The sequence below is a fragment of the Ischnura elegans genome, chromosome 10 (assembly GCF_921293095.1).
Source record: "Ischnura elegans chromosome 10, ioIscEleg1.1, whole genome shotgun sequence".
Lineage (NCBI taxonomy): Eukaryota > Metazoa > Arthropoda > Insecta > Odonata > Coenagrionidae > Ischnura > Ischnura elegans.
In genome coordinates, this window is record NC_060255.1 from 1,510,958 (window position 1) to 1,528,274 (window position 17,317).

The 17,317-nt window shown below is 40.3% G+C and overlaps 1 protein-coding gene across 3 annotated transcripts in view; it reads right to left on the reverse strand.

The window, feature by feature from the left end:
- Positions 1–17,317, reverse strand: part of LOC124166511 (A disintegrin and metalloproteinase with thrombospondin motifs 9-like) — a 758,369-nt gene that overhangs the window by 55,427 nt on the left and 685,625 nt on the right. For all 3 annotated transcript variants that reach the window (XM_046544055.1, XM_046544053.1, XM_046544056.1), the window contains exon 6: positions 2,201–2,427. In XM_046544055.1, coding sequence (XP_046400011.1) covers positions 2,201–2,427 — 227 coding nt within the window. The remainder of the gene's footprint in view (positions 1–2,200; positions 2,428–17,317) is intronic.

Below are 17,317 nucleotides of genomic sequence, written 5' to 3' on the forward strand. Positions count from 1 at the left end.
CATAAGAAACTGAAGTGATCGTTCGCAATCCGTCAAACATCTCACGACACAGGCTTACAGGATCGCTTGAACGTCTTTCACGGTGAGAGGCGTCAAAACTCCACTGTGGTTCGAAGCACGCGGAGGATAGATCTGACATTTACAGAATCGAACTGCTGAATGTGTTGTCACCCACCGCGCATTTAAATGGGTCTACATAAGTTGCCACTCGCGTCGCTGACGGACAAATTGATCCGAGTTTCACCTATACTGTCGGCGTCAAAATGATATGCCGCTGTACTTTGTAAAAATATATCTGCGCTTCTGCGCATGTTGAAATAATAAATAATACGTCATTCGAAAGAAAATGTTATTCCCAATTCCGATATGTTTTTTGTTTTATGAAAAAATGAAAATTGTAGACACACCAGTGCAATAAGTGACTCCGCGCACCGTAAAATTAGCAGTTTGGTCAACTTCATGAACTCTGTAACTCAACCTTAGGAAAAATACTACGTCTACAGCATTCATCTTCCACAATAAGTTGAAAACATTTGTGTAGATCAAGAAAATAGCTTTTGTTTATTTTGTGGACGCACATTTTGTCGTTTATTGATTAGAAAATCTAATTGTAAGATAATGCGAATCAAAAGTTGAGGATTTTCCGGAATTAATACGCCATTCCAAGATTTTACGGAAAAATGTCTTGTACATTCTCCACGAAACAAGATCCATGGGGTGTCTTCCAGGAGTGGCGTATCCATGTGAGGGGTGGGGGGGCGGGTTTCATAAATAATCAAAGGTGCACGTACCCCGGCTACTGCAACTCAAAATAATAGCTTACGGATGTATTATATTTTTAAGGATGGATCAGGTAGTAACGCAGCCAGGATTTTGAAATGGGGTGGGGGTTTATCGGACATTTTGGGGCCTTTCAGGGGTGTACGGGAAACTCCCCATGCCAATGGGGATCCGGAAAATTTAAGGATTTTTGATGTTGAAAACGTGATTTTTAGGACTCAAAAACAGTAATTTTGCACCAGTATTTCTGGTTAAGGCCAGCTCACTCGTTTTTAGCGCCCCTTTCAAAGGTTCAAGAAGAGGTTGTAACCCGGTGAAAGCCCCTGTGGCAACGCCACTGCCATCAGGGGAGGGATGCGACAAACTTATTTTTGCCCCCCCTGACCAAACTCCTAGTTTCGTTGAATATGAGGGAATTAGCTCTACGGTCTTGAGAGTTAAATGTAAAATAAGTTAGGTACTTCAAAAGCCGTAACGAGTTACACTAGTCCGTTTTACACCGAGCTTCTTCTTGAGCTTTTTCTCCCGGTAGTTTTAGCCTGTATGTTTTGGTGTCTGCGTCTGTGTGAATCATTGAGTACCAAGGCTCACCGGTTGTGAGGCTGTGTTTGGTCCCTGCAGTCTTTTTCCATCTTCGCAAACCATTGCAGCATAAATTATTCTCCCAGCAGTTTTAGCCTTTGTGTTTGAGGGAAGAGTGATCTCAGGATTTTCCGTCGTATAGAATTGTGGAAGATTACTCGGGATTTCGAACGGATCAGGTTCTCCAACTCCATCTCGGCCGACGTTTCGATGAACGAGTTGTCCATCGTCATCAGGGCATGATGACGACATGAGCGTACCCAGCGAGGGGTAGAGGCGGCAGCTGTCCCCCCCCCCCCAGGAGCAAAAATCGCAAAAGTCTTTAAGCAAAATCAGTACTGCATTGAAACGAAAGCATTCAACAAATTTTCTTTAAACCAACGAAAAATAGTATGTATTAGTATGAGATATGTAACGAAAATAAAACTATATTTCAAGGAAATAATCTCATAAACTAATGTCACAACTTGGTTTGCCTCCCCCTAGGCCATGGCTTGTCCCCCCAGTTATGATCCTGGGTACGTCCTTGGATGACGATGGACAACTCGTTCATCGAAACGTCGGCCGAGGTGGAGTCGGAGAACCTGACCCGGTAGAATTCCTGAGTAACCTTCCACGATTTGTGTCTGAGCATCTACGTGTGTGATTGAGTCAATGCCAAGTGGATTACCGATTGAGAGCCAGTGTTCAGTGTTCCCTGAAGTCCTTTTCTGTCTTTGCAAAACATTGCAGCAAACCCGGGTCGGTGTAAAACGGATAAGTGTCACACGTTACGGCTTTTGGATCAACTTATTTTACATTTTCGACCCTGCTTGTGGGCACAAGTCGGATCGCTCACCTGGTAAGGAGCAGAGCTGTGTCGTGATGTCGCGGCTCCCGGTCGTCGTAGTGGTTCATCTTATGTTGCCACGAGCAGAAGTTCCTCAGCATGTCGGTGGCCGAAGTGCCCTTGTGGTGGTGGGATCGCCTCGACGGATTCGAGAAGTCCTCGTCCGCCTCGATCAAGTTCACGACTGCAACGGTCATGGGATTGCCAATGCTCGCGTCCTTGTAGATCCGAGACACCTGTGCAAGAAAAAGAAAAAAGTCTCGCTGGGTCGATTCACCCTTACAACAGCGTTCAAGGCGATCGAATTGTAAACCAGAAAATTATACCGAGGAATTTCTGAGAAACATACTTAGGAATTCCGCAGACCTCTACATATTGCCATGTAATTCCGTAGAACTTTGTGCAAACTGTAAGCAATAACTTAGAAATACTCGAAAAAGGGGTTTCGATATTTTAAGACTCTTCGGCGCTAAAGTCAAGGGATATCTGTGGATAATTTTGAAAGGAATTTTCCTTCAAAGGGATGGGGCGAATGTGCAAACCTGATTAATATGTACTAATGTTTGAACGCTTCCTATTTGATTTATTAATACACAACTCCTTTTCGCTCAGTGTGGAAGTAAAAACCTTTGAAGAAAAAAAAACACTTGTATCGTGTATAAAGACTGATGTGCCCCTTTATACACGTTCCTAATGAGACAGAGTTCGCATTGAATCAATCAACACAACTGACGTCGCACTGTTTATATTTCCACGTGTGGAGTATATCCATCCCTTAAATGTTTTTCATCTACTTGTTTCGGGTTGAGTGGCTCGTGTGACGTGTGAGCTAGTGGTTCCGGAAAAGTTCCAAATGAATCCTTACGAAAACATTTTACCTTTGATACCATGGAGACTACAGGGAGGAGGTCCCAGTCCTTTCCGTAGAAGCTTGATTTTTGCAGCCACTTTGGGGGCATTATAATCAGTTTTGAAAAATACTCAATACTTTATAATAAAATGTATAGAGCGATCCATTTATTTTCTATATTTACTGAATTGTACTAACAATCGCGAGAGTTATTATCAAAGTATTCTTACGATTTAGGTAGGTTTCCATCGAGTGCTTAAGAAGAATTCCGGGAGCCTCCCCTTCCATCATGCACTTCCCTCTTCAATTCACAAGAAGACCTACTCCCTTTCATTCTATCTAAAAATCCTATCCTTTTCCTTCCTCTCCCTCGTTTACCTAACGTTATTCCCTCTAACACTGTTTTCAACATCCCATCCCCGCTAAGTACTCGCTCCATCCAAACCTTCTGTCTACTCTGTACCTCATCTAAAAGCTGCCTCTCCTCGCCCACCATGTCCAGCACTTCGTCGTTCCTCCTCCTCTCCGTCCACTTCACCTTCTCCATTCTTCGTCACACCCACATCTCGAATGCCTCGAGTCTTCTCTCGTCCTCCTTCCTAAGTATCCACGTTTCTGCACCGTAAAGCGCTACGCACCAGATCAGATTCTTCATTGACCTTTTCTTTAAATTCTTACATAGCGAAACTCTCAGAAAAAGTTCATGAACGCCTCCTTTGCTGATGCAATTATCACCCTAATGTTCTTACTACTCTATCCGCTTTCCCCTAACGTGCTGCCTAAATAGAGTATTCGATAACAATGAAAAATTATGAATTTCATTGGCAAAATCACCACGAATAAAAATTTCAGTTAATAATCTTAATTATTGCTTATTTCTCCGCGAAAGTTTGATCCCTCTGCGTGCCAGCGACGCTAGTGGAGAGTTTTGTGAACTCATTGAAATATGCGGCGGGTTTGAAACACATGAAGAGGCCACTCGAGAATCCTCTTTATTATTATTCGTTTTTGGGACCAATTTTGCTTCATCAGCGCCTCTACGATTTAAAATACAGGGGAAACTAGAATCATAATTCTACGTCAGGCCAATTTTGACAGCGTACCATAGGTACTTTGATGTTTGATGGCATGAGACGGGGTGAAAAAATGCATAAACTCACTTGCTACACCTGATTCTTCCACCTATGGCTACTCCAACTACATTTAATATATATCAAGCATTTATATTATCTAGTTATCATCGATAAATGCATAACTATCCGGTGCCAGCTATTCAGTTTTTGGCAGAGGCCTCGCTCTCGTTAACTTATCGATCGATGGCTAAGTTCTAACAACACGTGTCTGAAAATTTGGCCGGTTTGACACAGGTGTCTTAAACAAAGTGTTATGACATTATAAAATAAAATTCAAGCAAAAACAACTATTTTTTTGGCAAATGTATGCTTATTTTTCAGTTTTATGAATTTTTGTTTTTCTAATTTTAGCGCAAATTTAGAAAAAAATTATCGCTTTTTGCTCTCCTGAAAAGTTACTATTTTTGAGATACGTGTTGTTGGAACTTAGCCATCGTTATGTCTTTGATAATTCTTTAAGTCAATTTCGTTCTATAAAAGGTTACAGAACAATATGAGCAAGACGACAGAGAAACTCAAATACGGGGATATTTACATGCTAATATCCGTAAGTCCACTTAGGTTTACGCCGGCATTATATTTGAAACAAAATGGTTCACACTAATACTATAACAGCCTTTTTTAGAAAGAATGTACTGTCTACGTGCAGCGTCGTACCACTGTTTTCTCCGGTCTGGGTCGTCCGGCAAAACGAAAACATACTTATGGTGTTTTACGAGAGGTAGACTAACATCTCGGCTCACAACAATTCACGTACGTTTTTCTTCCACTAATTTTGAACACGCCGATTCCTCTACTATTTATTTATACTCTAAATAACATAGACCACAAAGCGCTCCTTATGCAAGCAATATAGATATCGTATCATGAGGTTCACACACGTCATCAACACGGCGTCGGCCGACAAACACTCTTTGGAATTCAAGTTGAAACTTCAAACGGCTGTAGGAGCGAAATTATACGACGATAAAGGTTTAAAGTCGGTGAGGCTCCTTTGTACACCAGTTGCATTATCACTCAAGCACTATGTATGGTAGTGTTATCCACCCTATTGGGTGATACGGTCCCCTATTATCTGTCCGATTGAGAATACTTGTAAAAGATTGACTGACAGACGATTGACAGATGAATTAGACGATGCAGTCATCATGAAGGCTGACGGATATCCCTCTCCACGGCTCGTTTAACTCTACGCCGCTATTTGTTCCGCTCCGTTGGCTATTGGAGCTGCCTTCGCGTGGCTAATTGAAGCCCTAGGCGCCAAATCACGCGTAGGCTCGAAGCGGCTATTTGATGCTATTCACAAGGTGAGAAACAGAGAATTTAAAGGTGTTTTCCTCCGTTTCCCGTCCAATGAATATCTTGATTGATGCATCGGAACCAACGCTCACAGAATACAGCTGACACATGAGATTCACCCTGACATTATGAATTGTAGGTGGTTTAAGCTTAGAGTGATGCATGGTCGCTGCCGATCGAAAGGTGATCAGAAACTAGCTCTAGCCATAGCTAAAGACACTGGTTTATCACAAATAATCTATTTTCAACGTTAACTCATTCAGCTGAAGAACGGCGAGCGAGTCTTCAAAAGCGTCTTCTTATTGTTTCTCGCTGCGAGCCCATTTTATGATTGAATTAGCGGAATGAATAATTTGAGTGGGGGGGAGGAGGAGGTGGTTTTTAAGGGTTCCACGCCCACCCCCGAGATGGCACTGCTCAGTTATTATTTATGAGATTCATGGTGGCGGCCTGGATGACGCCCGTCGGGCCTGTTTGTGTTCGAACGCTCGTTATATTGGTTATATCTTCAACTTTTTATTTCACTCGCCACTGGAGGCTCTTTGTATGCTTAATAGAGCGGTTGATCGATCTCAATCGATGCGGGAGAAAAAGCTCCGAGATATGAGAGAGATTTCCGGAATTACGGTCGCAAGAGACACTGCAACCACCATGAAGCACCCAACTCCTTTCCTAATCTTTTAAGGGTCCACTCTTCCAAACTGCCGGCTCTGCATTAAATTATTAAAGTGTATTATCCTCTCCAAGTACAGAGGTCCATTTCATTTATTTCTACGCATTGAAATTCGATTTACGATGAAATTTTCCCGTTATTCACAAGTAACTAGAAAGCAATCCGGCGTTGTTCGAGAAGGATTGTACCCAGAGAAGAGGGAAACTTAGAATTCATGGTCACCAGTGAAGTCATGGCAAAACTAGCAGTGCCGGAACGCACTTTCCTTAACTGTTTTTAGAAGTGAAATATTACTTTTTCTGTTTTTTGTAACAAGTTTTTATTTACAGTTTATTACAACTTTTTTTGGTTTTGTTACGAATGTATGTATCAGAAATTTTGAGGAAACAAAATTGACGTGTCATTTGACTATAATGTCTTGTTTTTACCAGTACCGGAACGGCGTTCCGGCACCATGACACCACTGATAGTCTCGTAAAAGGATTTTTAGTTAAAGGGACACAGCAAATATGATGATGGTAAACATATGTAACGGAAAACAATGGAAAAACGATTTCAGTATACCGCGAACGGGATCAGCCACGGTCTTAGAATATGAGAAGGTCTGGACACTCTCCGTTCAGGCATGGTCATTTAATGAAGCCGTTTCCCGTTGAGGCCGGTAGGGGCGCCACCTATCCTGAAGGGCAAGTTTCCTACGTATCTGTATACGATACTTCAGTAATTATGAACTAATTTATGGCAAAAATGAATATAAACACATCGGCAGTGGTTACTAGTTAACAAGTTCATATGCACTTAACATCTTATAGCGAAAAATACCTATAAATCGTTCTCGTACGTGAGTATTAATCAAATGAAAGGCGTTGGATTTCAGCTTCGTCTGCTTCCATACCTTTGTAAAATCAGTTACAGCCATAACGAAAGATTGTCAGCAGTTAAAACCTTATGTAGTGAGGAAAGGTATTTTTAAGGAAATAATTATTTATAGCTATCTTGTGGTAAACGTTAATATAAGTTGTCATAGAAGCTACGTACGCACCATTGCCTCTGAGCCTATCGGCATGTTTCCACGGCCTTATAAGAATATAGATGTTATTCCTTGCTTTCAAATACTATTAACAAATATAATATCAGAAACGCAAACGGCTTCTTACCAAGGCCGAAGTGAAATACTTCTTATGAAGTGACGTATGTTAATGTTTTTAATCTCCTGAGTCTCGATCAAGTGATAATAATAATGGCAGGGCACAGCAAACCTAAAAAAATGATTCTATCCTTGGGACGTTTTGAGGGTATAGAATAGGCATATTTAATCGTTGAACAGGGTGAATAATTTCCGGAAGTACCATTATTACCGTTATAGGCTATTTTATAACGATGCTTGCCTACTCACCAAAGGAATAATTTGAGATTTAAGGAAGTAAAATACCATATGAAAGATAAGAACGAAAGAGATTTTGCAAATAATTTCCGAATAAACTTCCACGAAAACAGTGCAATGGATATAATCCGAGGGATTTTCGGATGTCTGATCACTTTCAGGTGCTGGCAAATCTGAAATATTATCCCTCGCCCAAAAATAAGATGAGTAGTACGACAGAAACCACAGGCTAATACTGCTAATACGCGGTAAATGTACTTTTCATGAGAGTTGCACGCACCATCGATAACATCTGCATTAAAAGAAATCATCGAAAGAGGTATTAAGAAAACGATTCACATTTTTCTAACTTATATAATGTACACACACTTCAAATCTACATTTCCAGAATGATTACACAATGCCATTGAAACTGAGATTATTTATACAATCAATGCAAGGTAATGTCATGAAAAATAAATTTTAAGTACTCACAATTTAACATTTCTATTAATTCTTTCTATTACTAATTTCTATTTCTAATTACTAATCATTCTAAGAGTCAATTTAGTAGGAGAGAATGATGAATAGTTGATGAAAGCCGTCGCACATCTTGCATTTTCTCAGTGTTACTTCATTCCTCCACTGTGAATGACATTGACCACTGGAACAGCAGAACCTGTATTTTAAATATGTATTAATTTTGGAGCTTTAGCACACCAAAAAAGGAATCGTACAGCTATTTCATCGCTTCTCAGGGTCCTTGGGGACTCTAAAAAGCGAAATCCCCGAAGTCTTGTGGCCATAACCAGTGGTGCAACGCGGTACCACACACGTCCACCGCATTTTCCTTTTTTCAGTAAATCCGCGATATACATCCACGAAATATTAATGTAGAACAATAAGGAAATAATGCAGAAGACTAACATTTGAAAATAAATGAAAACTAAATCTTAATTAATTACAAAAATGACTAATTCCACTCACCTGTAGTATGCGCTCAACAATACGGAAATCAACTTACCCGCTAATTCTTGCCCTCCAGAATACGTGGCGCCGCCCCGGTAAACGTGCGGCAGGTTGAGGAAACGACTTCAATAAAAGACCATGGGTTCCCAATGGAGTGGGATAGGAAGTGTCATGGGGCTGGGATCAGCTAATACTTCGCTCCACAACATTGATTGTTATGTGCGTCCGTGCATACGTAGACCAAAAGCGTCGTGAACGCATGCACCAACAAAAAAGTTTGCATCAGGATGATTAATAATAATTAAGTGTAGGATCCTCATACCCTTCGAGTGTTAAGCGGTTCACCTGCGCGGCAGGATATCCAACCACAGAAGTTGTATGACGTAAAGTAACAAACGGTAACGAGAAAATGACGCAAAGGTCACGTCGGACACAAACAGAAGTAGCACTAATGGATTTGGGAGCATAAGATGCTCCAACTTACTAACTTTGGCCGTAATTCGTGGAGATGGGCAAGCAAATAGACATCCTATTCTATATACATTTATAGATGCCTACAGAAGCCAAAGGAGAACAATGAGTAAGTTTCAGCAGACCGCTCAAGACTTAGGAGGACTCTCTTTCTCTTCGGATAATCTAAGGGGGCTTGGAGGATAGCCGACGATGAATAACTTGTCTCAAGTACCAGAGAATATTGAGCAAACGCTACCAAAACTCTTGAAATGAATGGTTGTGAAAAAAACGAATGATACAAGCCCGTATAATCTGTTCGACATCAAAGCGAGGTGTCTCTACCACGATTCCCAGCGGGTTAATGGTGTTTACTAGTTACGAAGGACATCGACCACGCTAATATTGAATAAAATAAGTTCTCAAGGGCAGTACCCTTAAGTTAAGGGAATGGGTATAGGGAGGACTGCGTAGAATGGAAGGAATTGAAGTGCGTATATGAGTAATATACACCAAAAATAAAAAATACAAACACGCACCCAGCAGAAAAAAATTCACGCACGTGTCTTGAGCGTGCACACACAGGTTTGCGATAATTTCTCCAAAGGCAGTGACCACACTTGTGCCAGTAAAAATACTTAAAAAACAAAATAAAAGTCACACTAACGCTCACTAAATCATCTGCAAGCTATATTCCAAGGAAAATAAATGTGTGCACTCACACACTCAGGCTTACAGAATCTCACTCACATTATCGTTACAAACTTCAAACTGATTATCGTGATAATAAGCTCTTATAAAATTTTTTTTTTTTTAAACCAGCCTTTATATTTAGATTACAGGGGATGAGCAACGTTTATATATGACACAAAGCAAAAAAACTCAGTGACCCCGAAAAACCAAAAGTGACGTATTAAAAAAGTCACTATATTTATTAAATTTTCAGTGAATGGTAAGCCCCTTATGTTTCAAAATGCCACCCCTATGCTTTTAAATGCCTACCCCTGTCGCAAAACACGAAAATCGACCATTTGGAACTTCTTAGATCAAAAACATGTTTTGGGGGGCTATAGGTTGACTGGGGGGTGGTTAAAGGGGGGTTGGAGAGAAAAAGTTATATTTTCATGTATTGTCATCGGACATGAAGAAGTGTGCAAAATTTCAGCGTTTTTGCTTCACAGGAAGTGAGTCAAATTTCAGTTACAAGATTTGTACCAGACAAACAAACAGACAGGTTGGTGAGTTGATATAAAGGCTGGAAAAATAGAACACCGATGCCTCGTATTCTGTTGGATATGAAAGCGAGATTTCTCTTAAGTTTCTTTCACGATAGGTACTAAGAGGTTTTCCGGTGTTTACTTGTAAGTAATGGAAATGGTACGGTAATAATCTTTCACTTCGTGACTGGGCTATTCATGGCCCACGCGAAATTTAGCCGGCAGAGCGTTCGGTTGGTAGTGCAGAACATGAACTTCATCGGTAGGAATGGTGTCTTTTGTGATATCAGGTGTAATAACTTGCAGGGAAAATGTCAATGTATTCATATCGCGATGCAAACCTTGCCTGTGTGACGCAACGACAGAACATAGGAGCACAGGGTACCATCTCCAGACTAAACAGCAGAGATGTATTTACATTCATGTTTCAGAAGACTGGGACGTCGCGTCGCCTTTTGTAAAGCAGTAGAAGAAACCACCGCTCAGACCTACGAGGCAGGAAGTGGATGGGGTGAACTGAGAAGAATAGGGGGGAGAAGATTTCTTAACTTAACAACGTAACTTGAAATGGAGTAGGAATTGAGAATTTGATAAAAGTGTACGCCAGTATAGCGTTGGAAAAATGCCAGTCAAAATCGATTTTTCAAGCAATTGATTATCAATCGAAATTCAAATGTCGACTTTTCAACAAAAATCGAAATTTGAACCGAAAAATCGATTAATCGAAAAAATCGATGGTTCATGTTGCAATTAACTTTCTTGTTTTCGTTATTTAGTTATTCGTCACCACACACAAGCGTAAATGATTTGTGCGCCGACAGCATGGGTACTAGGCTTACGTCGGGGAACTTCCCTCAGCCTTCGCGGATGTAAGCCTTGGTGAATCGGGCGTAATGAGCGTGGGACGTTTGCTGGTTGGTTGGGGAGGCTGGCTGCTGCTCGGCAGGGTTGGACGCCGCAATTATACGTGGGCGAACGAGAATACGAAGAAAAAATGAGTAGCGACTCGAGTAGGCGAAACGCAACACCCAAGCTTCGCACGGGCAATGCCTAGAGAAACCGAGACATCATAGCTCCTCTCAATGCGAAAGGGTAATCGAAAATTTTCCAATTTACCCAGTTAATTTTCGTTTGTTTATAAAACTATTTTCATAAGCATCATCACTGGCCAACAATCCTAATATTGGTTGACTCTGCTCTCCACTCAGTTGTCCTATCAGCTAATCTTTTCACACCTACGTATTTCTTCTCTGTCACATTCTTCTTTACCTGTTCTATATATTTTATTCGAGGTCTTTCTTTTCCATTCTTGCCATCTAATTGTCCATCGATGATTGTCTTCATCAAGCCATCATGTCTCAACAGATAATATAATAATAAATTCGTTTATTTAATGGGGCTTGTTGCCCATGAAAAAATTATTGTACAACTTTTACAAGTTCAGCATGACATTACAATCATAAAAGAAAAGAAAAAATGAAAATAAATACAAAAGATTCACTCGTTGCAGACCGCCGTTAACTTACAGACAATTCGGCAAGACAATATTAACGAAGGGAAAAATATCCTACTGCGACATAACTGACTAATTATTACAAGAAATTAAGGCGACAATTTATTATGACAATAGTGTCACACAAACAATATTTTCAAAAAAATAAATGACAGATTGGTATAACACTCTAATTTAATACAATTTTAGACTCAATTTTCTGCAACAATATGTTTGAGCCAAGAATATGTTTGAGAAGATTATTGTACAGCTTATTCAAGTTCAGCGTGACATTACATTTATAAAAGAAAAGAAAAAATGAAAAGAAATACAAAAGATTCACTCGTTGCAAACCGCCGTTAACATACAGACAATTCGGCAAAGCAATATTAACTAAAGGAAAAATATCATACTGCGGAATAACTGACTAATTATTACAAGAAATTAAGGCGACAATTTATTATGACAATAGTGTCACACAAACAATATTTTCAAAAAAATAAATGACAGATTGGTATAACACTCTAATTTAACACAATTTAAACTCAATTTTCTGCAACAATATGTGTGATCCATTCGATTTAACACCGTTTAAATATAACCCATAAGGTTGTTCCGTTTTCTTATTAAGGTTTTCATGAGTCTCTTCTTCTCCCCTACCTTTCATCGGACTTTCTCATTTCTTACTCGATCCATTTGATCATTCTTCTGCTGCACCACATTTCGAAGGCCCCTATCCTATATTTCTCCGCGGCTGTCGTTGTCCATCCCATTTCCATTCCGTAGAGAAGCATACTCCGAATGTAAGTTCTAATAAACTGTTTCCTTACTTCCATCCTTACATTTCGCGCTGCAAGTAGCTCTTTATTTTGGTGGAATGCTCTCTCCATCAAGGCTCTTCTGCTGATTATTTCTTTCTTGCTTCTCCCATCGCTTGTTATCCTGCATCCCAAATAACTGAATGTATCCACCTCAAACAGTTTTTGTTTCCCTATTTTAATGTTAGTCTTGACTTCTTCCTTTCTACTACACATTAATATCTTGGTTTTCTTGGCGCTTATTTTCAGCAGATTACACCCTAGCCACATTAACCAGAATCTTTTTCAAATCTTTCGTTGTCCCTCCTATGACGGCTATGTGATCGGCAGATCTTAGCATGCTAATTTTTTCTCCACTCCAGAGGCCTTTTCTTTGATTAAATCGATGCCTTATTTTCATGATAAGTTTCTTATTTACCCAGATATGACACTAATGGACATAGGAGACATAGTGGTTTGGATGGAGCGAATGATGAAGTGGAAGAGGATGTTCGAAACTGTGTTAGAGACATGGGCGTACCCAGCGAGGGGCAATACGGGGCAACTGCCCCCCTCTAGAAGCAAAAGTAAATTTAGTTCAAAACGATAATATTTTTTTATGCCCAAGAAAAGTAACATTAGTATAAAACATGCAATAAAAATATTTTTCGAGCAAATCGTTTTAAAAACTAATAAACAGCTGTTATAATTTCCTCGAAATTTTGGTTCCCTTAACCTTTCCTGTGTTCCAGCAACTTGAACAACCACGGCTTACCCCCCTCAAGTTTTGGTACAGGGTACGCCCTTGGCTAGAGGGAATAATGTTAGGTGGGCGAAGAAGGGGGAAGATGGAATTTGAATATAAAGATAAAATGAATGAGAATAGGCCAAAGGCAAACGCAGGAAATGCATTCCGGGTCACGAGTTGCCTAGAGCATCTCGCAAACAGGGAAAACTCGCGGCCAATTGGAGCGCATGACTCAAAGTTTCTCTAGTTTATAAATAGTGCGTTATCCCCGTTCCGGCACTGGTTGGAAAGACATATTAGTCAAATAACACGTTATCACGGGTTTTCCCGGCGTATGATGTTGTTGAAGTTTATTCGGGATTGCCACCGGATAAGGTTCTCCATCTCTGCCTAAGAGGAAGGGCAGAGATGGAGAACCTTATCCGGTGGTAATCCCGAATAAACTTCAACAACACGTTATCACTTTTGGTGCCTCAAATTTCTAGTATATACATTCGTACCCAAAACAAAAATTGTTATGATAAAATGTTAATATATCACTTGCAAAATAAATTTAAGGAAAATGCGTTTCGGGACTGCTAATTTTGTCATGACGTCACTGGTTATCGACTTAAACATTACCAATAATTTATGTTTCTGCACGCATCAACTATCCTGGGTTAAAATGTCGTGACGAAACGTTCTCCATCCCGTACAATACGAGACAATATTGGGAAATCAGAAGTCATTTATTGCGATATCAATTCTGATTTCCATTCCGAAGAAGACAAATTTTCCTCACGAGGCAAATAAAAGAGAAAATATTTGGAACTGAGCAGTCAATTTTCCGACTCAAAGCAGTCGTAGAGGTCACTCCATTAAGCAGAGCAGAATGCACTCATTCAAAGATAGCCGTTGAACATACGACGCCTGCACAAGCATATGCCCTTGCTGCCACATCACTACAGCCCCCGTAATATTTACGAAGGTCGAGGCTAGGAGGAAAGAGCTCGGATGACCACCCAGTAACCTTCGGATCACTTTTCAGCTGTTTCAGCCGCGAGAAACGCGTCCACACACGCTTCGGAAAGGAAAAAAATACTCCATTGACAAAAGCACATTGTGTACGAGTCGCAGGAAGCTAGCGACAAACAATGTGTTGTGGACATATTCTCACGAACAGCTGTATTCGCCAAGAGCCGAACGTTTTCCCAGGGATATCAAGAGAAGATCGCAGAGCGGGATCAACTCATTCGAGTCCTTCTCTTCGTCATCATCACACGAACACAAGAAACCAAAGAGGTGAGTTCCGAGTAATGAGAAAGAGCGATGAGCAAACTGGAATAATTCTCACGAGACGAGACCACGCGTTAGTCTAACTTACAATTAGCCTATGAGTTCACCAACTAACGCAGCCACTTGGGGGAGGAAATCAGCGAGGAACAATCTTCAATCATCATTCAGTAATATTGATCTAAGAATTTGCAAATCCTACGGCTGTCCATACTTTAGTTTCTCGGGCAATGGGGTTTCTACCAATACATGCCCACCATTCCATTGTTTTGCAAAGCTCTCGATAAGGATCAGACTAGGCAAATAAATTGGGCAACAAAAATTACGAACATATTGAAGCAAATCAGGCATGCAATTATGAGGGAGAGAAAACTCTTGTGGTTATTTTATAACCATAGGTTAAATCGAAAAATAAGAGAAGGATAAAGTTTTCTATTTAATACGTAATATTTGACTAACCAATATAAATATAATTGGGTCTCTGCTAAACCACCCAACAATTAATATAACTTTAAATACAATTGTACACACAATTAGCGGTGAACAGACGCTAATCTCGATACAAAACGGGCATAGTGGGTAGCTTCGAAGTAGAAAATCATGGAAGACAATAATTGGCGAAAGAGTACTTGCCGGTAGCCGGTAATACGAAGCTAAGGAATGCTGCTGTCTGTAATGAAGTCACCGATTTTAGGTAAGCGTAGAGAGGTAAGAAGCAGATAACTATGTTCACTGGCAGAATTGAAAGATCGAAATAAAATTACATCCCAGCATAGGTGCTCCTAAGTATATCTCTATTCGTCCTAGTAAGTCCCATAACGAGCTGTAACATCATTTAGATAAAATTTTCAAAATATTAACAAGAAGAAGCCAAGCGGGAAAGGGGGAGCAGGAGAATATGATACACAGATGGAATGAAAGGGTGTATTGTACAAAAAGAAATTTTAAGTCCATATTGTGACTTGCATTGGGAAGTCCAGTTGGGAATTAGAGCAGGCCGGGGCGATTCCTGAAAATACTATGCTCAATGTTAACTACCTCAATCAGTAAAATACCTTGAACAATAAAAATAATCTTACATGACCAAGGCAATTGGAATTTTTTTGCAAAACCATCAAAATATGGCCATAATTTATATTGAAGAAATAACCCGAATCCTAATGTTTAAATCGCCAGAACTAATGACGATTGTAGTGTGATCACTTCCATAAATGCGCATCATGTCGAGTCTTAATCTCCTCGTCTTAACGCCAAGAACGAGGAGGTCGATGTTCGAATGTTTTCAGCACTTGGCTCTGTGAAATGTCGTTATTGCAAACAATAGTTCAGTGCTTCCTGACAGATGACATCACCATACCTACTCTTGTTGTTCGTCAGCACCTAATTAACCAGAAATGCGAAGATATGTCCCGGGACTGAGGAGGTTAATCGCAAGACCAGCTATCTCCCGATTTCTCCGCTTCTCGCGAGCGCGAACAGTCTGAAAAAGGTGCCGAAAGAACGCGGAGGATTCGAAGAATTTCCGCGGGTAGATTGACTGCACCGCGGCGGCTGAAGGTGAATTACACGAGGGACGGACCGCAGCGTTGATGAGGCAAGAGGGGCGCGGCGTGGGCACAGAGGTGGGGGGAGACACTGCTCACTTGTCAAGGGGCGAAATGGCAAGTTATGGCTCTCCATACATGTGGTCATCCATTACATGAAATTGCAAAGAAGTCCACAAGCTCGAAAGGTGAAAAATGTGTGGCCCACCGATATCTAATCGATTAGTTAATGACTTAGATAACGCACGACGCAATAACCCATTTGTAAGCAAGCATAAAAAAAACTGGAAACAGTTTCTTTAAAATCAACTTCTCAATCCACAAAGAATGGGACATACAAATTCTCACTTTCGCACTATTATTTGCTAGTAGTTCGTTGAAAATTTAAAATTATTCGAGAAGATTTCTCTTGATAAAACTAATTTCTCGTGGTGGAAAGCCGCGTCATAGTCGCGTAGTCTTATGGATGGGCGGATCCAGGATTTGTCTGGGGGAGGGCACAGGGGTCTCACAGACAAACGGTCTTCTCATACATGAGATTAAAAACAACATACGATAATTACTGCTCGAAATTATCTCTTCATTTTGATGTGAAAGTTATTAATGTGACATTAAATGATTGAGGCACCGTAATACACAAAACGAAACGAACGTAATGATAACCGTATGATATATCCTCTCTATAGTTTAAGCGTTTGAGGGACACGTGCTCCCATACCCCCCCTAAATCCGCCTATGGTCTTATGCTATTTCCGCTAGTTTCTTATACGAAATCCTAGTCAAATTAACAATATTACCCGTCCCAAAAAACATATCCATGTAAATTAAAAATTACGATTAACGGAGTAAAATATCTGAATAATTACAGTATCTCTTACTTACATGAATGGGAATAAGACATACAATTAAGATTAAAACCAGTACATCTAAGATTAAAGAATAAAACTTCGTTGATGCTGAAAAAGATTCATCATTATATTGTGAGAAACGAATTGTACACACCTGAAGAAAATGTGAGATTCATCCCAAATTTACACTCCTCGTACTTTCTCATTCTCGACGTTATAGGTATTATGTTTTGCTTTCTTTCATCCTCTTCAACGTTCCACAATCACTGGTCATGTGCATTCATAGCTCTCCTATCAACACACTCGCGTCTGTAGCCACCGATAGGCAGTGTGTCGTGCTTTGCTTAAGAACGGCCGCCACCTTTCGGCGTCTTGAAACATCGGTCTATCAAATTGCATTTTTTTAGCGTCCGCTAATCACAGCTGTCCCCAGAATTCCACCCGATCTTTGAATCCTATTGGCTTCTAAAC